The 27,077-nt window shown below is 39.7% G+C and overlaps 1 protein-coding gene across 1 annotated transcript in view; it reads left to right on the top strand.

Moving 5' to 3' along the window:
• PRKG2 (protein kinase cGMP-dependent 2) overlaps positions 1-27,077 on the top strand; it is a 308,690-nt gene that overhangs the window by 254,199 nt on the left and 27,414 nt on the right. Inside the window, exons 12-14 of the mRNA XM_053703230.1 lie at positions 2,232-2,368; positions 18,475-18,564; positions 26,714-26,855. Coding sequence (XP_053559205.1) covers positions 2,232-2,368; positions 18,475-18,564; positions 26,714-26,855 — 369 coding nt within the window. The remainder of the gene's footprint in view (positions 1-2,231; positions 2,369-18,474; positions 18,565-26,713; positions 26,856-27,077) is intronic.

Raw genomic sequence — 27,077 nt, 5'->3', positions numbered from 1 at the left:
AGGCAGACAGGAATTGCCACAATTCAACACGATCGAATACGATCGGGTTGTTTGACACCCCACTGCTGGCGGTAGATTGGCCGCGAGTCTGCAGGGGGCGGCATTGCACCAGAAGCTCTTGTGAGCTGCTGGTGCAATGCTGAATATGGAGAGCGTATTGCTCTCCGCATTCAGCGAGGTCTTGCGGGCCTGATCCACACTGTCGGATCAGGTCCGCAAGACTTTTAATAAATTGGCCTCAATATCAAAGTATAAAATACATAAATTGGCCCCTACTTTGCAATGGATTGAAAAGTAAACTTCACTGTGAAAAAACCCCAATGGTCTCTGTAAGCATTCAATAAGCCCCAAAACATATTATTCTATAATACGACTTCACTTGTAAATGTTACCTGTTTTGAGGATTTTTGTAACATAATGCACTTTGCATAGCAGACAAAAATAGTATTAAAACTTAAATAAAGTTAAAGTAGTGCAGCACAAAATTATATATATTTTTAATATATTTTTTTAATGGAGTCAGAGTTGTCAAGAACAAAAGCAAAGCATATGGGGGGCTTCTGGTGGTGGCCATTGTGTAAGCTGCTAAAAAATACCAGCACTCAAGAGGAGCTGCTACAATCCGTGACTTATCTACTTCCCCCCTAGCATCCAGCTTTGCAATCTATAAATTTGATTATCTCACATTGGTTAGATTATGGTCCATTTTGGGCCCCATAAGAGTGAGAAGTAGATGGCTGGAGCCATCATTGTGTGGAGCTTTCTGGTGCAAGGCACTCTAGTTTGCTCCTAACCTTGACCCCGTCTCTGTTCAGGTGATGATACCGCACTGAATCACTACTCATTAGCTACAATGGCAACTGCAGAGGTGCAGATTCTCAAATTGCTGTTGAGAAACTCCAAATGCAGTTTCAACCTAAGTTTGAGGCAGACTTAGAGAATCTTTTGGGAGCTTCCCCCCTGGACGATGAGTTTGGCCACATATTGGGCTAGATTACAAGTGGTGTGCTAAGCGTAGCATTAACTTTAGCTTGGTATTACAAGTCGAAATAAATACATTAAAACTACCAAGCTCAGTAGGAGCTGGTGACTAAAAAACTGTAAATATAAAAACACTGTGCACATTTAGTTAATGGAAGTAAAGTGAAAAGTTATTTAAACATGCATTGCTCTATCTGAATAATGAAAGTTTAATTTTGACTTGAATGTCTCTTTACCCTCTTTTTATTGCTGTTGTATAATCTGTCCTTAGTGGGCAGTACTGTAATATACATATTACCCTGAGGAAGCCCCGTCTACCAATAGACTTTGGGGGTGAAACGCGTGTAGGCATTGGATGCTATTGCCACGTGACCTATCCCTACACATTGGATTATGCTGTTACAGACGCCGCCATTGCTGGCGGTCCTTTCGAAGGCAAGATTTAACTGCTATTCTGGATTCAAGTTTGTACAGAACTTCATCAAGGCTCGAAACAGCCGACATGAGAAGACAGATACGTTTTGTTACAGTGCTGACATTGCACATGATTCCAGAATTTGGGATATAATTTATTGGCTTTACAAGTGCTTCTACACATGCCGCATTGTGGAAGGTTGATCTAACAAGACAACCTGTTTACATAGAGACTGCCATTAATAGCATTCTATGGATGTTGACTGTCCTTTTAGGTTTTCCGTTATCTTGCAGTACTGTAACTTAGATACCTAATTAGAAGCTGCCCAGGCCATTCCTCCTTGTAATTTTCAAAGGGGGATCTGTGTTCAGCCGGGTGTAGTGGTAGCGTGGTACCATATAAAGTTGTGCATAATTGATAAGCGTACATGTTTGGGGTATTTCTAGTCATGTGACTTAGCTATTTGGTTTTTAAAAGTGCACTGTATCTTATTCTCACTAACACTGTACATATTGATGCATTATTCTATGGTAGCATGAGTATGTGTATCTTATTCTTGGCTTTCATATATGTCTCTGGAAGATGGGGCAACAAGTAAAAACTTGCTCCTATTGGATGTGGGCAGAGATGTTCTCTGATTGAATGATAAATAAGGGCCAAAATGCTCACTATTAAATTTACTATACTTTGCATCAGATATATTAAAAAAATAACAAAATGTGAAGACTATTATACTTCTGTTTTGAATTACCTATAATTTTAATTAATGTGATGTTTTCAGATTCATTAAATTAAATAAAATAAACTTTTAAAAATTATTATTTTTCCTGTGCAGGTCAAGGTGAAAAATGAAAATTTAGCATTTGCTATGAAATGCATTAAAAAGAAGCACATTGTTGAAAACAGGCAACAAGAACATATTCATTCTGAAAAGAATATTCTAGAAGAAGCATGTTCTCCTTTTGTAGTAAAGTAAGTATGTTGTAGGTATTTTTAAGTTGTGTTTGTGTGTATATGTGTGTATATATATATATATATGTGTGTGTGTATATATATATATATATATATATATATATATGTGCGTGTGCGTATATCTATATATATATATGTGTGTGTGTGTGTGTATATATATATATATATATATATATATATATATGTGTGTGTGTATATGTGTTTATGTGTGTGTATATATATATATATATATGTGTGTGTGCGTATATAAATATATGTGTGTGAATGTGTATATATGTGTGTGTGTATTTGCACAATATTCTAACTTTGTTTTTTCTGCATGCATCGAGTTAGCGTAAAACCCTTTAACTTACCTGATGCAAGCAAAAAGCTTACTTCTAGAGGAGTTAGCGTGGGAGCGTAAAATAGCACCCTATCCATTTATCATTGTGCAGACTGACATGATCCGCTATAGCGAACCATGTTTGCTGCACATTGATAAATGCTGACAGCATACACTGTCTGCATTTTTCATCGCACCAGCAGTTCTTGTGAACTGCTGGTGCAACGCCGCCCCCTGCAGATTCACAGCCAATCGGCTGTCAGCAGGGGGTGTCAATCAACCTGATCGTATTGGATCGGGTTGATTTTCAGCGATGTCTGTCCGCCGCCTCAGAGCAGGCGGACAGGTTATGGAGCAGCAGCCTTTAGACCGCTGCTTCATAAACTTGTGTTTCAGAGCTTGATAAATAGACCCCTACATGTATTCTGGCCCATAATGGGCTAGATTCTGGGGCATATTTATCAAGCTCTGTATTGAGTTTAATGCCCCGTGTTTTGTGGTTTGTTCAGATTCAACTTTGCAAACCTAAGCCGTGCTGCCATGTTCTTTTTAGAGAGAAGAGGCTTTCTCCTGGCAACCCTTCCATACAAACCATACTTGTTCAGTCGTTTTCTAATTGTACTTTCATGAACGTTAAAATTTAACAAGCTAATTGAGGCCTATAGAGTCTTAGGTGTAACTCTTGAGTTTTTGGATTTTTTCTGAGCATTACACGGTCTGACCTTGGGGTGAATTTGCTGGGACGTCCACTCCTCCGAAGATTAGCAACTGCCTGGAATGTTTTCCACTTGTGAATAATATTTCCCCATTGTAGAATGATGGACTTTAAATTGTTTGGAAATGGTCTTATAACCCTTCCCAGATTGATGGGCAGCAACAAGTCAGCTATTTCACCGTGACAGAGAATTTGCCAGTTGTGATAGCTGTTCATAATAAACAAAGAGATAATTGGCATAGCCTTTCATGGATAAATAGACAAATTTATTTTTAAACCCAATTCAGTTATCCATTAACAAGTTTCACCTAAATTTAGCTTCTTTCCCATTATAACAAACAAATAATTTCCTGATGTCTTTCCTCATTGGCACTGTGCTAACACACACCTGAATGCTCCAGACCAGCAAACTGATAAAACTTTGGCTTTTATATAGGTGATCACATTTGCTGATGATCAATTAATCAAGGGCATTTGATTAGCAGCACCTGGCTGCTACTTAGCCTCTTAATTCCTATGGAAGCAGTAAGGGTGTACTTCGTTTTTCACACATGGCTTCTCTGGCTTTCTTTTTGTTTAATAAATCATGACACAGTGAAATATGTCATGTGTTGTTCATACATTCCAATGTTCTGAACATAGGGGATTATGTTTAAATATATGTTTGTGCAAAAATACATCAGATGTATTTAAATATATCTTCAAGAATTAATAGAACAAATTCTGCTATGTGCAGAACATTGGATTATGAAATATGCAATATGATGTTCTTATGTTGCACTTTTAAATAACTGCGATCTTGTTTGCGCGACTTGTGGGTGTTTTTTTCATTTTTTTCGGCTCTATTGAAGTCTAGGGGGATTGCGATTTTGCTTTCACAATTTCTTAGTCTATTGGTTACACACACTGTTTACATTAAACTCATAATACTAGAGCGAATCTCCAAGCTCCAAAAATTTACTTCCAGCTGTTTTAACGCTCAAGCTCAAACTACTAGTAATCTATCCCTATGTGTTTTAATGACTATAAATTAATAAACAGTTTAAAATAAACAAATAATCTTTTAGTGTTTAGTCAATAATGTCTACTAAAATAAATTATAAAGGTACCAAGTATACCATGGGAAAAAAATAGACAAATTTATTTTTAAACCCAATTCAGTTATCCATTAAAAAGTTTCACCTAAATGTAGCTTCTTTCCCATTATAACAAACAAATAATTCCCTATAATAAACTAATGGCAAATTGCCTGGCGTAATAAAAATGACAAGTTTATGTTTCGTATCAAAGTAATTATGCTGAACTGTATTTGATTTTATATTGGCATGTTTAATGCCAACTGTATTCAATAAAGATTAAAATTTTTATAAAGTCAGCTGTTTCACTGTAACAGAGAATTTACCAGTTGTGATAGCTGTTCATAATAAACAAAAAGATAATTAGCATAGCCTTTCATGGATATAAAGGTCAATTTTACTCATCTTCTTTATATTATTCTCTGTCCAATGGCAATTAATAAAGATAAGTTTCTTTCACAACATACTGAGATTTTTGCACCTCAGTTTGATTAGTTTTAACCTAGCATGTGTGGCTGTAGGCTAGTGACCTAGATAAGAAGACTCCTTCGTGTGGCACCTGGGCTTATCACCATTTGGCCAAAGGCTTTTACTAACTATTTTTGTTTTTAATTTAGGGGTGTGCAGAGAGCGCTCAAAGCTGTGAGTTTTGTCAGTGGAATGAGATGTGTACCCTTTCTAGTAAGCAGTCCACCTATATATGTAAAATATATAATTATACCAGTGGAGCCTATTATCATTATATACATATCACATTGTTCAGAAGTTTATAAGCTCTATGGCCTCTAGTTATGAAGCTCCGTATGTACCTGCCTTCGCCGGCCCCAATACGCTTGCCTAAGCTCGCCTCACATCGCCGCCGCGGACCTGAATACGCTCGCCAAAGTTATCAATAAATCTGTCAAAAAGCTGCGCACCAAGTACGGGGCGATGAGCAGCGGACTGTGATAGTTATCAATCATCAATCTTGCTGCTCTTCGGCTTTTTTACAGCTTTATTGATACCCTGTCACTAAGCACTTACACTATACTATACTGTTCTACCCCCTATACCGGCGCTCCCGGAGCACCCCACAACTAAATAAAGTTATTAACCCCTAAACCGCCACTCCTAGACCCCGCCGCAACTATAATAAATATATTAACCCCTAAACCGCCGCTCCCGGACCCCGCCGCAACCATAATAAATATGTTAACCCCTAAGCCGCCGCTCCTAGACCCCGCCGCAACTATAATAAATATGTTAACCCCTAAACCGCTGCTCCCGGACACCGCCGCCACCTACATAATACCTATTAACCCCTATCCTGCCCCCCCTATACCGCCGCCACCTATCATAAATTTATTAACCCCTATCCTGACCCCTACACCCCCGCCACTATAATAAAATTATTAACCCCTAAACCTAAGTCTAACACTAACCCTAACACCCCCCTAACTTAAATATTAATTAAATAAATCTAAATAATATTTCTCTTATTAACTAAATGAATCCTATTTAAAACTAAATTCTTACCTATAAAATAAACCCTAATATAGCTACAATATAACTAATAATTACATTGTAGCTATTTTAGGATTTATATTTATTTTACAGGCAACTTTGTATATATTTTAACTAGGTACAATAGCTATTAAATAGTTATTAACTATTTAATAGCTACCTAGTTAAAATAATTACAAAATTACCTGTAAAATAAATCCTAACCTAAGTTACAATTAAACCTAACACTACACTATCATTAAATTAATTATTCCAATTTAAAACTAAATGCTTATCTGTAAAATAAACCCTAAGATAGCTACAATGTAATTAATAATTACATTGTAGCTATCTTAGGATTTATATTTATTTTACAGGCAACTTTGTATTTATTTTAACTAGGTACAATAGTTATTAAATAGGTATTAACTATTTAATAACTACCTAGCTAAAGCTAAAAGAAATAAAAAATTACCTGTAAAATAAATCCTAACCTAAGTTACAATTAAACCTAACACTACACTATCACTAAATTAATTAAATAAATTAGCTACCAATACCTACAATTAAATACAATTAAATAAACTAAACTAAATTACAAAAAAAACAAACACTAAATTACAGAAAATATCAAAATATTACAAGAATTTTAAACTAATTACACCTAATCTAAGCCCCCTAATAAAATAAAAAAAATAAAAAATAATAAAAGTCACTACCCTATTCTACATTACAAGGTAATCAGCTCTTTTACCAGCCCTTAAAAGGGCTTTTTGCGGGGCATGCCCCAAAGTAATCAGCTCTTTTGCCTGTAATAAAAAATACAACCCCCCCAACATTAAAACCCACCACCCACATACCACTACTCTAACCCACCCAAACCCTCCTTAAAAAAACCTAACACTAACCCCCTGAAGATCTCCCTACCTTGAGTCGTCTTCACCCAGCCGGGCCGAAGACTTCATCCGATGGGGCAGAAGAGGACATCCAGACCGGCAGAAGTCTTCATCCTATCCGGGCAGAAGAGGACATCCGGAACGGCAGACATCTTCATCCAAGCGGCATCTTCTATATTCATCCATCCGACAAGGAGCGGCTCCATCTTCAAGACCTCCGGTACGGAACATCCTTCTTGCACGACGACTACCTGACGAATGGCTGGTCCTTTAAATGACATCATCCAAGATAGCGTCCCTCGAATTCCGATTGGCTGATATGATTCTATCAGCCAATTGGAATTAAGGTAGGAAAAATCTGATTGTCATTTAAAGGACCAGCCATTCGTCGGGTAGTCGTCGTGCAAGAAGGATGTTCCGTACCGGAGGTCTTGAAGATGGAGCCGCTCCTCGTCGGATGGATGAAGATAGAAGATGCCACTTGGATGAAGATGTCTGCCGGTCCAGATGTCCTCTTCTGCCCGGATAGGATGAAGACTTCTGCCAGTCTGGATGTCCTCTTCTGCCCGGATAGGATGAAGACTTCTGCCGGTCTGGATGTCCTCTTCTGCCCCATCGGATGAAGACTTTGGCCCGGCTGGGTGAAGACGACTCAAGGTAGGGAGATCTTCAGGGGGTTAGTGTTAGGTTTTTTTAAGGGGGGTTTGGGTGGGGTAGAGTAGGGGTATGTGGGTGGTGGGTTTTATTGTTGGGGGGGTTGTATTTCTTTTTACAGGCAAAAGAGCTGATCACTTTGGGGCATGCCCCGCAAAAAGCCCTTTTAAGGGCTGGTAAAAGAGCTGATTACTTTCTAATGTAGAATAGGGTAGGGACTTTTATTATTTTGGTTTTTTTATTTTATTAGGGGGCTTTAGTAGGTGTAATTAGTTTAAAATTCTTGTAATATTTTTTTATTTTCTGTAATTTAGTGGTTTGATTTTTTGTAATTTAGTTTAGTTTATTGAATTGTATTTAATGGTAGGTATTGGTAGCTAATTTATTTAATTAATTTAATGATAGTGTAGTGTTAGGTTTAATTGTAACTTAGGTTAGGATTTATTTTACAGGTAATTTTGTATTTATTTTAGCTAGGTAGTTATTAAATAGTTAATAACTATTTAATAGCTATTGTACCTAGTTAAAATATATACAAAGTTGCCTGTAAAATAAAAATAAATCCTAAAATAGTTACAATGTAATTATTAGTTATATTGTAGCTATATTAGGGTTTATTTTATAGGTAAGTATTTAGTTTGAAATAAAATTTAGTTAATAAGAGTAATATTATTTAGATTTATTTAATTAATATTTAAGTTAGGGGGGTGTTAGGGTTAGTGTTAGACTTAGGTTTGGGGTTAATAATTTTATTATAGTGGCGGCGGTGTGGGGGGGGCAGGATAGGGGTTAATAAATTTATTATAGGTGGCGGCGGTATAGGGGGGGCAGGATAGGGGTTAATAAATGTATTATAGGTGGCGGCGGTATAGGGGCCAGGATAGGGGTTAATAGGTATTATGTAGGTGGCGGCGGTGTCTGGGAGCGGTGGTTTAGGGGTTAACATATTTATTATAGTTGCGGCGGGGTCTAGGAGCGGTGGTTTAGGGGTTCACATATTTATTATAGTTGCGGCGGGGTCCGGGAACGGCGATTTAGGGGTTAACATATTTATTATAGTTGCGGTGGGCTCCGGGGGCGGCGGTTTAGGGGTTAACATATTTATTATAGTTGCGGTGGGCTCCGGGAGCGGCGGTTTAGGGGGTAATAAATTTATTTAGTTGCGGCGGTGTGGGGGGAGACAGATTAGGGGTGTTTAGACTCGGGGTACATGTTAGGGTGTTAGGTGCAGACGTTTCCCATAGGAATCAATGGGATATCGGGCAGCAACGAACATGAGCTTTCGCTATGGTCAGATACCCATTGATTCCTATGGGATCCGCCACCTCCAGGGCGGCGGATTGAAATCCAGGTACGCTGGCCCGGAATAGTGGCGAGCGTACCTGCTAGTAGTTTGATAACTACCAAAAGTAGTCAGATTGTGCCGATCTTGCGTTCGGAACATCTGGAGTGACGTAAGCATTGATCTGTGTTGGACTGAGTCCGGCGGATCGAAGCTTACGTCACTATATTCTACTTTTTCCGGGCAGTAGGGGTTGATAACTAAGGCGAATCAGCCTCGCCACAAATTTGCGGTTGACGGCTTGATAACTAGAGGCCTATGGATCAAGGTCCTCCTCCACTATTCATCTTTTTTGTTTAGTCTGATAGTGATTTATTTACTTATTTTGTTACCATCAATCAATATCATTATGTATCCCTATTAATTTATTTAGGACTACAAAATTTGTCATTGCTTTAGAAAGAAGTAGGGTTATATTATAATTATTATTATTCATTCCCTAGGACAGTGATTTTTAACCTTTTTTTTGACGTGGCACACTTTTTTACATTAAAAAATCCTGTGGCACACCACCATCCCAAAATTTTTAAAAAATCACACATTGTAGCCTAATACAGCATATATATATATATATATATATATATATATATATATATATATATATATACACATACACACAAACACACACATACTGTATGTATTGTGCTGTTATGCCATGCCTCCTACAAACTACCCCTGCACTGGGAGTAAAAAACAAGCAAAGTTTAAAAAATATGTCACACTGTTGTCAGTCTGCCGTGGCACACCAGAGGATCTCATACGGCACACTAGTGTGCCACGGCACACTGGTTGAAAAACACTGCCCTAGGAAGCTCAAAAATAGATAACCTTACAATCATATTGTAGTTAGAGCAATCCAAACAGGAAAAAATGTTCCTGATTAGTATAGATAATATAATCACCTTTCATGGGTACATTGCTTCCATTATCAGTTTGCGCCAAACATTGCTCAAATGGTTTTTCTCCCTATATAACATCATAAGCAAGGACTGAAACAATGGAACTTCTACAGGATGAGTGTCTATCTTTCTGAACAAAAAAACAGAATTTATGCTTACCTGATAAATTACTTTCTCCAACTGTGTGTCCGGTCCACGGCGTCATCCTTACTTGTGGGATATCTCTTCCCCAACAGGAAATGGCAAAGAGTCCCAGCAAAGCTGGCCATATAGTCCCTCCTAGGCTCCGCCCACCCCAGTCATTCGACCGACGGACAGGAGGAAATATATATAGGAGAAACCATATGGTACCGTGGTGACTGTAGTTAGAGAAAATAATTCATCAGACCTGATTAAAAAACCAGGGCGGGCCGTGGACCGGACACAACGTTGGAGAAAGTAATTTATTAGGTAAGCATAAATTCTGTTTTCTCCAACATAGGTGTGTCCGGTCCACGGCGTCATCCTTACTTGTGGGAACCAATACCAAAGCTTTAGGACACGGATGAAGGGAGGGAGCAAATCAGGTTACCTAAACGGAAGGCACCACAGCTTGCAAAACCTTTCTCCCAAAAATAGCCTCCGAAGAAGCAAAAGTATCAAATTTGTAAAATTTGCAAAAGTGTGCAGTGAAGACCAAGTCGCTGCCTTACATATCTGGTCAACAGAAGCCTCGTTCTTGAAGGCCCATGTGGAAGCCACAGCCCTAGTGGAGTGAGCTGTGATTCTTTCAGGAGGCTGCCGTCCGGCAGTCTCATAAGCCAATCGGATGATGCTTTTAAGCCAAAAGGAAAGAGAGGTAGAAGTCGCTTTTTGACCTCTCCTTTTACCAGAATAAACAACAAACAAGGAAGAAGTTTGTCTGAAATCTTTTGTAGCCTCTAAATAGAATTTTAGAGCATGGACTACGTCCAAATTGTGTAACAAACGTTCCTTGTTTGAAACTGGATTCGGACATAAAGAAGGAACAACTATCTCCTGGTTAATATTTTTGTTAGAAACAACCTTAGGAAGAAAACCAGGCTTAGTACGCAAAACCACCTTATCTGCATGGAACACCAGATAGGGCGGAGAACACTGCAGAGCAGATAACTCTGAAACTCTTCTAGCAGAAGAAATTGCAACCAAAAACAAAACTTTCCAAGATAGTAACTTAATATCTATGGAATGTAAAGGTTCAAACGGAACCCCTTGAAGAACTGAAAGAACTAGATTTAGACTCCAGGGAGGAGTCAAAGGTCTGTAAACAGGCTTGATCCTAACCAGAGCCTGAACAAATGCTTGAACATCTGGCACAGTTGCCAGTCTTTTGTGTAGTAAGACAGATAAAGCAGAGATCTGTCCCTTTAGAGAACTTGCAGATAATCCTTTCTCCAAACCTTCTTGTAGAAAGGAGAGAATCTTAGGAATTTTTATCTTATTCCATGGGAATCCTTTGGATTCACACCAACAGATATATCTTTTCCATATTTTATGGTAAATCTTTCTAGTTACCGGTTTTCTGGCCTGAACCAGAGTATCTATCACAGAATCTGAAAACCCACGCTTCGATAGAATCAAGCGTTCAATCTCCAAGCCGTCAGCTGGAGGGAGACCAGATTTGGATGTTCGAATGGACCCTGAACAAGAAGGTCCTGTCTCAAAGGTAGCTTCCATGGTGGAACCGATGACATATTCACCAGGTCTGCATACCAAGTCCTGCATGGCCACGCAGGAGCTATCAAGATCACCGAGGCCCTCTCCTGATTGATCCTGGCTACCAGCCTGGGAATGAGAGGAAACGGTGGAAATACATAAGCTAGGTTGAAGGTCCAAGGTGCTACTAGTGCATCTACTAGAGTCGCCTTGGGATCCCTGGATCTGGACCCGTAGCAAGGAACCTTGAAGTTCTGACGAGACGCCATCAGATCCATGTCTGGAATGCCCCATAATTGGGTTATTTGGGCAAAGATCTCCGGGTGGAGTTCCCACTCCCCCGGATGGAATGTCTGACGACTCAGAAAATCCGCCTCCCAGTTTTCCACACCTGGGATGTGGATCGCAGACAGGTGGCAGGAGTGATCCTCCGCCCATTGAATTATTTTGGTCACTTCTTTCATCGCCAGGCAACTCCTTGTTCCCCCCTGATGATTGCTATACAAAACGGTCGTCATGTTGTCTGATTGGAACCTTATGAATCTGGCCTTTGCTAGTTGAGGCCAAGCCCTGAGAGCATTGAATATCGCTCTCAGTTCCAGAATGTTTATCGGGAGAAGAGACTCTTCCCTAGACCATAGACCCTGAGCTTTCAGGGATTCCCAGACCGCGCCCCAGCCCACTAGACTGGCGTCGGTCGTGACAATGACCCACTCTGGTCTGCGGAAGCTCATTCCCTGGGACAGATGGTCCAGGGTCAGCCACCAACGGAGTGAATCTCTGGTCTTCTGATCTACTTGAATCATTGGAGACAAGTCTGTATAATCCCCATTCCACTGTTTGAGCATGCACAGTTGTAATGGTCTTAGATGAATTCGTGCAAAAGGAACTATGTCCATTGCTGCAACCATCAACCCTACTACTTCCATGCACTGCGCTATGGAAGGACGAGGAACAGAATGAAGAGCTTGACAAGAGCTTAGAAGTTTTGATTTTCTGACCTCTGTCAGAAAAATCCTCATTTCTAAGGAATCTATTATTGTTCCCAAGAAGGGAACTCTTGTCGACGGAGACAGAGAACTTTTTTCTATGTTCACCTTCCATCCGTGTGATCTGAGAAAGGCCAGAACGATGTCTGTATGAGCCTTTGCTTTTGACAGGGACGACGCTTGTATTAGAATGTCGTCCAAGTAAGGTACTACTGCAATGCCCCTCGGTCTTAGAACCGCTAGAAGGGACCCTAGCACCTTTGTGAAAATCCTTGGAGCAGTGGCCACAAACTGGTAATGCTTGTCCAGAAAAGCGAACCTTAGGAACTGATGATGTTCTTTGTGGATAGGAATATGCAGGTACGCATCCTTTAGATCCACGGTAGTCATAAATTGACTTTCCTGGATAGTAGGTAGAATCGTTCGAATGGTTTCCATCTTGAACGATGGTACCCTGAGAAATTTGTTTAGGATCTTCAAATCCAAAATTGGTCTGAAAGTTCCCTCTTTTTTGGGAACTACGAACAGATTGGAATAAAATCCCATTCCTTGTTCCTTTATTGGAACTGGGTGTATCACTCCCATCTTTAACAGGTCTTCTATACAATGTAAGAATGCCTGTCTCTTTATTTGGTTTGAGGATAAGTGAGACATGTGGAACCTTCCCCTTGGGGGTAGTTCCTTGAATTCCAGGAGATAACCTTGAGAAACTATTTCTAGTGCCCAGGGATCCTGAACATCTCTTGCCCAAGCCTGAGCAAAGAGAGAGAGTCTGCCCCCCACTAGATCCGGTCCCTGATCGGGGGCTACTCCTTCATGCTGTTTTGTTAGCAGCGGCAGGCTTCTTGGCCTGCTTACCCTTGTTCCAGCCTTGCATCGGTTTCCAGGCTGGTTTGGGTTGTGAGGCATTACCCTCTTGCTTAGAGGATGCAGAATTAGAGGCCGGTCCGTTCCTGAAATTGCGAAAGGAACGAAAATTAGACTTATTTTTAGCCTTGAAAGACCTATCTTGTGGAAGGGCGTGGCCCTTTCCCCCAGTGATGTCTGAAATAATCTCTTTCAATTCTGGTCCAAATAGAGTTTTACCTTTGAAAGGGATGTTAAGCGATTTTGTCTTGGATGACACATCCGCTGACCAAGACTTTAGCCAAAGCGCTCTGCGCGCCACGACAGCAAACCCTGAATTTTTCGCCGCTAATCTAGCTAATTGCAAAGCGGCATCTAAAATAAAAGAGTTAGCCAATTTAAGTGCGTGAACTCTGTCCATAACCTCCTCATATGGAGTCTCTCTACTGAGCGACTTTTCTAGTTCCTCGAACCAGAACCACGCTGCTGTAGTGACAGGAACAATGCACGAAATGGGTTGTAGAAGGTAACCTTGCTGTACAAAAAACTTTTTAAGCAAACCTTCCAATTTTTTATCCATAGGATCTTTGAAAGCACAACTATCTTCGATAGGAATAGTAGTGCGTTTGTTTAGAGTAGAAACTGCCCCCTCGACCTTAGGGACTGTCTGCCATAAGTCCTTTCTGGGGTCGACCATAGGAAATAATTTCTTAAATATAGGGGGGGAACAAAAGGTATGCCGGGCTTTTCCCACTCCTTATTTACTATGTCCGCCACCCGCTTGGGTATAGGAAAAGCGTTGGGGTGCACCGGAACCTCTAGGAACTTGTCCATCTTACATAATTTCTCTGGAATGACCAAGTTGTCACAATCATCCAGAGTAGATAACACCTCCTTAAGCAGTGCGCGGAGATGTTCTAATTTAAATTTAAATGTCACAACATCAGGTTCAGCTTGTTGAGAAATTTTTCCTGAATCTGAAATTTCTCCATCTGACAAAACCTCCCTCATGGCCCCTTCAGATTGGTGTGAGGGTATGACAGAACAATTATCATCAGCGCCCTCCTGCTCTTCAGTGTTTAAAACAGAGCAATCGCGCTTTCTCTGATAAGTAGGCATTTTGGATAAAATATTTGCTATGGAGTTATCCATTACAGCCGTTAATTGTTGCATGGTAATAAGTATTGGCGCAATAGATGTACTAGGGGCTTCCTGCGTGGGCAAAACTGGTGTAGACACAGTAGGAGATGATGTAGTATCATGTTTACTCCCCTCATCTGAGGAATCATCTTGGGCAATTTCATTATCTGTGGCAGTACTGTCCTTACTTTGTTTGGACGATATGGCACAATTATCACATAAATTTAAATGGGGAGACACATTGGCTTTCATACATATAGAACATAGCTTATCTGAAGGTACAGACATGTTAAACAGGCTTAAACTTGTCAACAAAGCACAAAAAACGTTTTAAAACAAAACCGTTACTGTCTCTTTAAATTTTAAACAGAAAACACTTTATTACTGAATATGTGAAAAAGTATGAAGGAATTGTTAAAAAATTACCAAAAATTCACCACAGTGTCTTAAAGCATTAATAGTATTGCACACCAAATTTCAGAGCTTTAACCCTTAAAATAACGGAACCGGAGCCGTTTATAAATTTAACCCCTATACAGTCCCAGCTATAGTCTTTGCTGAGACACAACCAAGCCCAGAGGGGAATACGATACCAATTGACGCCTTCTAGAAGCTTTTCCAGCAATTTTTAGATCCTCACACATGCATCTGCATGCCCTGCTCTCAAAAAACAACTGCGCAGTAATGGCGCGAAAACAGGGCCGGACTGGGAAATCAGACCAGCCCTGGAAATTTGTATAGACCGGCCCAGCCACGCCCCTCCATCACAGCCACGCCCCATCCAGCCCAGCCACGCCCCCTTAAGCCCAGCCCATACAAATTTTGAAACTTTCCAGAATTAATGCTGCAGACTCAGTATAAGTGCACTAAACAGCAAAGAATGTATTGTTTGGATAAAATACAACTTTACATTCTGAAATCACTTAATGGAACAATACGGTGGATATGTAATACAGGCTGAAAGTGTTTTTAATAAAAAGTCTGCAAACCTAAGTAGTATTGTAACCTAGGTATAACAATACACTAAATACCAACCATAATGTATTTTAATGATAGTGTTATACAGTGATATACATATATAGTGGTATACAACGATATACATATATAGTGGTATACAACCATAATGTATTTTAATGATAGTGATATACAGTGATATACATATAGTATAGAGTGACACACAGTGAGACCCTCTATTCCCAGTGACACACAGTGAGACCCTCTATTCCCAGTGACACACAATGAGACCCTCTATTCCCAGTGACACACAGTGAGACCCTCTATTCCCAGTGACACACAGTGAGACCCTCTATTCCCAGTGACACACAGTGAGACCCTCCCCCCCCCACAGTGACACACAGTGAGACCCTCTATTCCCAGTGACACACAGTGAGACACTCTCTCCCCCCCCCCACAGTGACACACAGTGTGACCCCCTCTCCCCCCCAGTGACACACAGCAGTGAGACCCTCTCTCCCCAGTGACACACAGTGAGACCCCCTCTCCCCCCCTAGTGACACACAGCAGTGAGACCCTCTCTCCCCAGTGACACACAGTGAGACCCTCTATTCCCAGTGACACAGTGAGACCCTCTATTCCCAGTGACACACAGTGAGACCCTCTATTCCCAGTGACAAACAGTGAGACACTCTCTCCCCCCCCACAGTGACACACAGTGAGACCCTATATTCGGTGACACATGTGAGACCCCCTCTCTCTCTCCCTGTCTCCTCACTAATAAACAGCATTTCAGTGACAGACACGGATGCACCAGGCTGACCTTGCCACTTGCGGTGCCCCCGCTCACACCGATCAGGAACGGCCTTTGGTGAACGCGCTCCGGTGCTTCTGGGCTCCCTGCAGAGGCCATGTCAGAATGTGTGTGACAGAAGCTGATCTGGAAGACTACATATCCCAGCAGCCCCAGCGCCTTATCCTGTCAGGGGAACCTATTGCTATGGCAACCCGACAGTCCAGAGTAGAGTTCATGTAAACAAAGTACTGAGAACTCACTGAGCTTTCTGGGATAAATGTGCTGCCTTATAAGTATATATAGCAGGCAGCTCCTGCTCCCAGTGCAAATGATAGGGCTAATACATCTAGCGGCAACGAGCATGTCAGATGTGTATGACAGAAGCTGATCTGGAAGACTACATATCCCAGCAGCCTCAGCGCCTTATCCTGTCAGGGGAACCTATTGCTATGGCAACCCGACGGTCGTGAGTAGAGTTCATGTAAACAAAGTACTGAGAACTCACTGAGCTTTCTGGGATAAATGTGCTACGCTGCCTTATAAGTATATATAGCAGGCAGCTCCTGCTCCCAGTGCAAATGATAGGGCTAATACATCTAGCGGCAACGAGCAAAGCTGCAATTGAAAAAATATAAATTTATACACAGTAGCAGCCAGGCCAGCCCAGCTGAGCTGCCGGCCGGCAGCCCACCGGGATTTTTCCCGGTATCCCGGCTGCCCAATCCGGCCCTGCGCGAAAATGAGGCTCAGTCTACAACTAGGAAGGCCCCCTGACTGGAAAAGGTGTCTAACACAGTGCCTGCCGTTTAATAAACGTTCCCCAAGTTTATAAATGCAAATTGTCAGCATAAATATGAATAAAATGCCCAAATAAAGCAATCGATTTAGCCCATAAAAATGTCTACCAGTTTTTTAGCCCATAATAAGCCCTTTATTCTGTTTGTTTGACTAAGAAAATGGCTTACCAGTCCCCATGAGGGGAAATGACAGCCTTCCAGCATTACATCGTCATGTTAGAAATATGGCTAGTCATACCTTAAGCAGAAAAATCTGCTAACTGCTTCCCCCAACTGAAGTTACTTCATCTCAACAGTCCTATGTGGAAACAGCAATCGATTTTAGTTACTGTCTGCTAAAATCATCTTCCTCTCACAAACAGAAATCTTCATCCTTTTCTGTTTCAGAGTAAATAGTACATACCAGCACTATTTTAAAATAACAAACACTTGATAGAAGAATAAAAAACTACATGTAAACACCAAAAAAACTCTTAACCATCTCCGTGGAGATGTTGCCTGTGCAATGGCAAAGAGAATGACTGGGGTGGGCGGAGCCTAGGAGGGACTATATGGCCAGCTTTGCTGGGACTCTTTGCCATTTCCTGTTGGGGAAGAGATATCCCACAAGTAAGGATGACGCCGTGGACCGGACACACCAATGTTGGAGAAATTATATTTTTAATCTCCTCTTCATGGCATTTTTATTTTTTGAAGAAATTTACACTTATTTAAATACTTCTTAAAATATTTTTCTTCTGTGCTCTCTACTTAAGTCTATGGGGAGAAGAAGTTAGCTTGGTCATGATATCAGAAGCCCTTTAGTTCGCTTGTTTTACTTTCAACTTGTAATACGCTTACTAACCCACACAAAAAGGTTTAAATCTGTTGTGTATTAATGCTCGCGTGAAAGCCCGAAATAGCGCGCTACTTGTTATCTGGCCCTGAGTATTTGGTGAACTAGCTGTCATGGTTTACCTGGAAAGAATAAATACAACATCTCATTTCATTTTTCTTGTATATGTTTAATGTTTTTAGTCAATAAAACCCTTCCAAATTATATTTATATTTCATATAAGGAACTGAGCAGAATATGAGGCCGAATTATCAAAGGTCTTGCAGACCTGATCCGACAGTGCGGATCAGGTCCGCAAGACATCGCTGAATGCAGAGAGCACTACGCTCTCCATATTCAGCATTGCACCAGCAGCTCACAAGAGCTGCTGGTGCAACGCCACCCCCTGCAGACTGCAGAGCAGGGGGTGTCAATCAACCCGATCGTACTCGATCGGGTTGAATTGTGGCGATTCCTTTCCGCCTGCTCAGAGCAGGTGGACAGGGTTATGGAGCAGCGGTCTTTATAAATATGGGCCCACAAGCTCCATAGGGCCTCTTTGTCTCAAACTGAGAGAGTGGGCTTGTCAGCTTTTGGTCCATCTACATACAGGGCAGAGGTTTATGGTGCATCAGGAAGGTATAAATTGATTTTAAATGTAATTAGCTTTTGCTGGAACTTGCAATTCATAAGACTTGTATATTTTTCAGAATGTACCGAACATTTAAGGATAGAAAGTATGTTTATATGCTGCTTGAGGCCTGTCTTGGAGGGGAGCTCTGGAGTATCCTAAGAGACAGGTAAATATTTTTTGTGCCATATTTTAGCACACATTACATTACAACTATCCCTAATGGCATGTGGTTTTTAATTAGCTAAGTATGTATTTATTCATAAACTTGCACCAACATTTTTTTTATCATTAAATGAGAATTTCCACGTCATGTTTTGTTGCTAATATATTTGTAACAGAAAACATAATTTATTCTTACCTGATAAATTCATTTATTTTATGGTGGTGAGAGTCCATGATTCCTTACTGTTAGGAATGAATCACCTGGCCACCAGATGATGCAAAGACACCATATTTCAGGAGCTTCAATGTCCCTCCTACTTCCCCTTCCCTCCCTCCTATCATGTAGCAAAGAATAGGAAAAAGAAAGATAGTAGGGTAAAGAGGTACAAACTAGAACTGCTGCTAACTAGAAAAATGGGCAGGTTCATGGATTCTCACCACCAAGAAAGAAAGTAATTTATCAAGTAATAATATATTAAGTTTTCTTTCTTAAGGTGGTGAGAGTCCATGATTCCTTATTGTTTGGAATTGATACCCAAGCTGTGGGATAAAGAAGAAAAAGGAAAGACAGGCACCTATTTATCAGGAATCATAGCCTGAAGTACCTTCCTTCCAAACGCTGTCTCCACCAAGGCAAACACATTGACATTATAAAATTTATTTAAAGTATGCAAAGATGACCAAGTTGCAGCCTATCAAATTTGTTCTACTGAAGTGTCATTTTTGAAGGCCCAAGAAGAAGATACGGAACAAGTTAAATGAGCTGTAATACGCAAGGGTGGCAAGTACTCTGCCTCCACAAAAGCTCTGTAAATCAAACTTTTCAACCATGAAGCTAAAGTAACAGAAAGGGCTTTTTGACGCTTTTGTTTACATGAAAACAAGACAAACAAGCTTGAAGATGGAAAAAAAGTCCTTAGTAGCCTGTAAATAGAATTTCAGTGCCCTAACCACATCTAGATCGTGCAGTATCCTCTTCTTTGAAGATTTTGGATTAGGACATAAAACTAGACATGTGCGTTTCGTTTAGTTCCGAATTTAAATTTGGACAAATTTGTCAAATTCGGAGATTCGGATCGATCCGAATTTCCAAATTACCGTAGCAACGAATCTAACGAATAAATCCGAATTAGTTCGGATTTATTCGTAACATTCAGATGTCCATGGACTAATCACAATTACACTAGTATTGTACTGTATATTAGGTTATATCACTCTGCTATGGGTTACACCTAATATTACAGTACATAATACTAGTCTAATACACAGCACATCCCACCTAACACATACCGAACTTCTGAATTTACGAATCGAATCCGAACCAAATACATCCGAATTTATTCGAATCCGAATGAATCCGAACGAATCCAAAACGAATGCATTCGAATGTATCCGAATTCGAATCGATCCGAAAACGAAATTCAAAAACATCCAAATCGATCCAAAACTAAACAAATTTTTTCGCTGTGCACAAGTCTAAAAGAAACCACAATCTCCTGGTTAATACTCTCAGAAGAAACCACCTTAGCTAAAAAAAAAAGATAAAGTTTGTAAGACCTTGTCTTGATGAAACATCAGATACGGAGGATCACAAGAAAGAGAAGAGAACTCAGATACTCTCCTAACTGAATAAGTAGCTAACAGAAACAAAACCTTCAAAGATAGCAATTTAATATTCACTGTATGCATAGGTGCAAAGGGGGAAGATTGCAAAACTTTTAGAACCAAATTCAAGCTCCATTGAGGAGAAATAGGCTTTATAACAGATTTGATTCAAATCAAGGCCTGAACAAATGCTTGAATATCTGAAAGACGAGCAAGCTTTCTTTGCAATAAAACGGAGAAAACCAAAATGTTACCCTTTAGAGTGTTGGCCGAATGATCCTTATCTAGGCTATCCTGAAGAAATTACAAGATTCCAGGAATCCTAACAGAATGCCATATATATCCTCAATCTAAACACCTAGAACGAAACACTTTCCACACTTTGTGGTAAATTTTTCTTGTAACAGGCTTGCGGACCTGAATCAAGGTAAAGTCGGAAAACCCCTTTGAAAAGAAAAAAAACAAGCGTTCAGTCTCCAAGTAGTCAGAGAGACTAAAATTTAAAAACACGATTCACTCCAATGGCACAGTATATCATGTAAAAGAACCCACTCCAAGACACACACACTCTCACTAACTAACAAATAGTGCCGACAGCACAGACTGGTTGTATATGAGTCCCCCCCAGCTAGCTCCCTCTGGTAATCAGCTGCAATGGTCTAGTGTCTGGATATTTGAGCTCAATAGAATAATAGACTCAGAAAACTTGAAAAAGTTTAAAACCCCTATAATAACAAGGGGTATTTATTCAAATAAAAACACTTAAAAAAGCACTGCTGTGATGCATTTCACAGTGCTAATGGTGCGGTTTCCTCATCAGGCAGTATAACATAAAAAACAACTTACTTTTATATACATGGCTAATTGGATATGCACCCATAACACACGCCCAATGAAATAAGGCTACAAATAGGCATACCTCATAATCCCATCAAGAATGTCCAATAGGTTTGCCACAATAAAAATTCAAATGGTTTCCATATTTATTATTCAGAATACCTCACTACCGTCTAATAGACGAACGGATATTAATTAAGTATCCCCAAATAACCACTTCCACATATATTTTTAAGAACGGATATTAAATAAACCATTCCTACATATATTTTTTATTATGGTCTTGTATTTTTAACGACTGCCACATATATATATATATATATATATATATATATATATATATATATATATATATAAAATTTTTAACAATTTTTGCATATATGCAGATACTTTTTGTTTTTATTTTCTTTTTCCTGGACGTCCAGTGCCAATAACTAAACAGCGCTGTTTTTTACCACTATCACACTATCTGCCCCTTCATTTTAGCGCAATCTAGTGATTTATTTACTGTCTTTGCACATTTTAGTGTTTCATTTAATAAGTGTTTCATTCATGTATTTTACTGAAAGTAATACTTCTATATAATTTTATATTAAAGAATTTGTACTTTTGTAATCTGCTTTGTTCGAGCTAATCTTCAGTGCATCTTCTATTACTACATATTATATTTTATATTGGACATAAACCATAGATTTGGATTATTTACTAACATTAGTAACATATACATAGGATATTCACATGCTTATTTTTCAATTAGAACTGTATGTAAAAAACTCCTCTTTATATATAAGCACAAATAGGTAATATATATTTCCCTATAACTACACGACCGAGTTACATATCTACTTAGTGTGATTACTCTTTCCATACCTCTAGCTTAGAGCGCCAGTACTATTTTATTATTTTCCTGTTCTTTAGACTTGTCTATTTAGGGACTTATTTGAGGAAGCCCCTTTGTACTTGGCATTAGGGAAGTCTACAGCTCTAGCTCTACCCACTTCTTTAACTCACAAGAAATGCTTGTGCAAAGTTAAATGCTGACCATGTATGCTGTCGGCATTTAGCGATGCCGGGCGGACATGATTCACTACAGCGAATCATGTCTGCCGGGCCTTTGATAAATTGACCCCTGCATCTATATGATTACACCCAGAAAAGACACCCTAAGGGAGTCAGCAAACTCTAGGCAACATTTATTTTTCAGCCATGACTGCGAAGAAACCAGAGTATGAGCAATAGCTAAAGGTAAAGAGCTAGCTTGAACCAAAATATTTTTCACGTAGGGAGCCACAGCTTTTCTCTGAGCTCTGACGACTGACACAGGAGCACCCAGAACTTTTGTAAAAATCCTGGGAGCTGTAGCAAGGCTAAAGAGAAGAGCTACAAACTGATAAAGTCTGTCCAGGAAAGCAAAGTGAATGAACCAATGATGTTCTTTGTGAATAGGGATGTGCAGGTAAACATTCTTCAGTCTATAGTAGCCATGATCTGACTTTTTAGAAGGAACAAAAGAAAGACAAGGGGCGACTCATAGTGTGATCATCTCAAATGAACAAAAACTCAATAAATATTGAAATTTACTCACAAGTGTGAATGCACCTAGAATTAGAATAGGTGCAAAATGAGCAGGCTGACCTTCAACAGCAGTCAGCACACTGAGTGAACTGTCTCACCAATGAGCGGGCCTGTAGACTTGCAATGTGTCTGTACTGAAAGCTGCTGGATCAGGGAGGAATACACTGCTCCGGGGGTGTGAGGGGAAAACTTAGTGGACACAACTGTCTAAGCACACTCCTTGTGCGATGTGGAGGCAGCAGTTTTCTCCTCACGCCCCAGCAGGAGTGTATTCCTCCCTGATCCAGTGGCTTTCAGTACAGACACATTGGAGGTCTACAGGCTCGCTCGTTGGTAAGACCATTCACTCAGCACGCTGACTGCTGTTGAAGGTCAGCCCGCTCATTTTGCACCTATTGTTATCTCTAGGTGCATTCAAACTTGTGAGTAAAATTAAATCTTTATTGAGATTTTAATCCGTTTGAGATGGTCACACTACGAGGCGCCCCTTGTCTTTCTTTGATTTCTTCTGCAGTTCAACCAGTGCACCGTTGGTCACAAGAGGAGCTTGCCGCATCACCATATTGAACTTTATCACACTTGAACTTTTCCTTTTCAGTTTTTTTCACATATGCCATATATATTTATATAACACACATACATTGTGTGTATATTTTCACTCACATTACATTGTATTAGTGTGTTGTTTGTCATTTGTATTTTATTTTTATATTTTTATTATTATTTTCTGTATTGGCAGGAAGTATTTTAGGCGCCCCCGATATATATCCTTTTTTGGATATTTTTAATGCTATGACCTTGGAGGACTAAAGGGAAAATAGTTCTGATAGTTGCCATCTTGAAAGACTGAATTCTCCTTCCTTCTGGAACAATAAACAGATTGAAATATAGTCCTTTCCTTTGTTCTAACATAGGGACAGCAAAATTACTCCCATGTCCTCCAGATCCTGAACACACTGAAGGAATGTTAATCTGTTTCTGGTCTCTGACACATGAGACAGAAGAAAACTCAAAGAGGCTACAACCAAAAACCTATTCGTACCCCTGGGAAATCATTACCATTATACAGGAATCCTGAACAGACTGAGCCCAGGATTTCTGAAAAAGGCTTAACCTGCCCCCTACCAGCAACAAGTCTGTTTTGGGGGGGGACACATTCATGCCAACAGGATTGGAAGAAGACTTTTCTTTTGCTTTCTATTTATTCCAAATTGATTGGGTTTCCAGGTAGTCTTGGAGGACTCGGACATCTGAGAGAAAGATGATTTCTGAGTCCTGAATTGACAGAAGGAGTGAAAACGGTTGCTGGATTTACCCTTGGATCTAGATTTTTTTAATCTTGAATGCGTTCAGAATATCTTCTAAGGATGATTCTTCTAATACTAACTCAGATAAAAAAACACACCAAAGATATGCGGATCCTGCAACACTAGCAATGCCCACAGCTGGTTGAAACAACAGACCAATTTGCAGGAAGGTGTTCCGCAGAAAACTTTCCAGAGGAATCAGGGTTTATCTAGCTAAGGTAGAGATAGCTCTGTTCACCTTAGGAATGGTTTCCCAAAGTTCCAAATTAGTATCTGGAAACAGTTTATTAAATTTAGGAAAATGAATAAATGGAATCCCAGGCTTTTCCCAATCCTTATAAATAATTTTCATGACCAGGACTAGGACTGGAAACACCTCAAGTGACTTAGATCTGTTTGGAGATAATATCCAGTTGCATTACAGTCTAATCTTTAACAGGCTTAGGGTCCTGAATCTCAAACATCTCCAAAACATCCTTAATTAAGCAACATAGATGCTCCCCCTCAGAGAGAGTAAAAGATCCATAAGAGTCAGATATCTGAACTGGCTTGATAGTCGTAGAAACCACAGATACCTCACCTCTAGTAGAGGAACTAGTAGAGGAAACATATTTGCTTTTATGCTTATTTGAAGGTGGCATAATAGCCCCCTGCTCATTGGTGGCCAATAGGACACTAGCAAGGGCTGTCAATTATTTAAATCTGCCAGATTTTAGGTGGCGTACAGGTTAAGCAGCAGCGGTCTTAAGACCGATGCTACCTAACTATCGTTTCAAGTGAGCCTGAAATGCCTGGGCCCTAAAGCTGCAGTCACAGTTTGATAAATGGGGCCCGTTAAGTGATCCTTAAAACTTGGGAAAAAATCAGTAACGTCACTCTGTTTAGTATACAGAGGTGGAGGGTAGACTGGATTTACAGTAGTAGCAGTAGACAATTGAGACTGTAAAACAGAATTAAGGCAAGTGCTGCAAATTTGAGCAAAGCATACATTTATTAGATGGGAAAACAAAATATGTGGATCTACCCTCTAAATGGTCTTACCCAGCAGAGGCAGTTCCAGCCTGCCCCATTATAGAAATTAATGCAGCACAAAAGCAGAGATATAAACACACTTGTAGTACATCTGTAATAGACTATGGGGCCGATTTATTAAAGTATGGACGGACATGATACAATGTAGCATATCATGTCCGCCGCACATCGATAAATGCCGATTGGTCATGAATCTGCAGGGGGCGTCAATCAGCCCGATCGTATAGGATCGGGCAGATTGATGTCCGCAGCCTCAGAGCAGACGGACAAGTTATGGAGTAGAGGTCGGAGCTTGATAATTCGGCCCCTAAAGGTGTATTGTAAAACATTAGATAATAGATATGTGAAACACAGCAGGCAATTATCACAGAGATAAGAGACACATTAGTAGTACACCTATACATCTATACTAAGGGCTAGATTACAGTTGGAGAGCAATGCTTCCATGCGCTCACGTTGTGGCAAAAATTTGTCTTTTCGGCTCACGGAAATCTACTCATATTACAAACCGCAAACTTATACCTCTTTTTAAGTGAAAAAAGTTGCACAAAACACCTCAAAAATACATTTGATGTACAGTAACACTCATTCTAACACTGTCTGATAAACATTGTTTTATAAAAATATTGCACGGATAAGTTATAAGGGCTCAAAGTGAGGAGATGTGAGGTGTTAGAAAAATGGGCTGAAAGTGCTTTTACATAGGAATCCAATGTGACAAATTTATTAACATAGAAATCCCTAGAAATATATGTATATGAATATATACATATATATTTATGTATTTATATCTGTATAACTGTAATCTAGCCCTAAATGGGAACAGTAATTATACTAGGAAACAAATATAAATATATACATTAAGGTGAAATTCAAAGGAATCCACCAAATAACTATCACATCGGTATAGGGTCTTACCCCCTCCGGTACCAAAGCTGATACGGCAAAGAAAAAACTCCTGCTGCACGATAAGTCCATAGTAGCAGTGAGAGAAAGAGGTGAAGAGCACGCCAAAACGCAGAGTGGCGGGAAAAACAGTTAACCCTCTCCCATCTGGAAGAGATCTGTTCATTGCACTCTGCTTTACATTACAATTATATTGCACAGCAAGTACTCTCCAATGTCCATATCTTCGAAGTTTCAACTTAGGAGGGAATAGGGGCTTAATATTCCTATAAGTCTTAAATAGAATTTTGAGCACTTCTATCTTCACCTTCTCCTGAACAAGGCAAAGAAAGACTGGGAGGGAAGGGGAAGTAGGAGGTATATTAAAGCTGTTTATGTTGGGTATCTTTGTTTCCTCCTGGTGGCCAGGTGATGAATTAGCAACAGTAAGGAATCATGGACTCTCACACCCTTAAGAAAGAAATATATGTGAGTGTTTGCATGTGTATGTGTATAGTATGTATATGTGTGTATGTACGTATTTGTGTAATTGTGTTTATCTGCATGTGTGTGTGTGTGTGTGTGTGTCTTACAAACTGTGGGACTAATCTAGTAGATTTTGCACTGGGAAGGGATAAAATATATTTAAATTTCAAAATGACGCTATCCATTTGTGAACGTTAAAAAATCTTAATGTGTTTTCTTCCTATACCCATCTCTAGGCTACAAAGCACATGGACGTATATTTCTGCACTTTGGCAGCTGAAAGAGAAACAGTCAAACAGAACTGATATATAGATGATAAATAGATAGAAAGATAGATAGATAACATTTACTGACTACATGAAATATAATCATGTTAAATAGTTATCTTTAATACTCTAAACTAAGGCATCTTTGTTTTATTTCCAGAGGTAGTTTTGATGAGCCCACTGCTAAGTTCTGCATCGGATGTGTGACAGAGGCTTTTGAATATTTGCATCAAATTGGTGTTATGTATCGTGATTTAAAGCCAGAAAACTTACTTCTGGATTCAGAAGGCTATGTGAAACTGGTATATACCAAATATATTCAATATAATGTTGTTTATTAAAAAAAAATACACTGCTCTAGTGACAGTCACTATTTTTTGCATTGCATCAATTAAGGTAAATATATATATATACACATCCACAGAAAAAAATGCCCAGACAATAAACACACATATACACATACACACTCGCCAGAAACAGGAGTTAAGACCACTGCTCCCTAACTCGTTGATTGACACGCCCTG

The sequence above is a fragment of the Bombina bombina genome, chromosome 2, assembly GCF_027579735.1.
Source record: "Bombina bombina isolate aBomBom1 chromosome 2, aBomBom1.pri, whole genome shotgun sequence".
Classification (NCBI taxonomy): domain Eukaryota; kingdom Metazoa; phylum Chordata; class Amphibia; order Anura; family Bombinatoridae; genus Bombina; species Bombina bombina.
The sequence above is the reverse complement of the archived record's forward strand: the minus strand, read 5'-3'. Positions and strand labels throughout refer to the sequence as shown.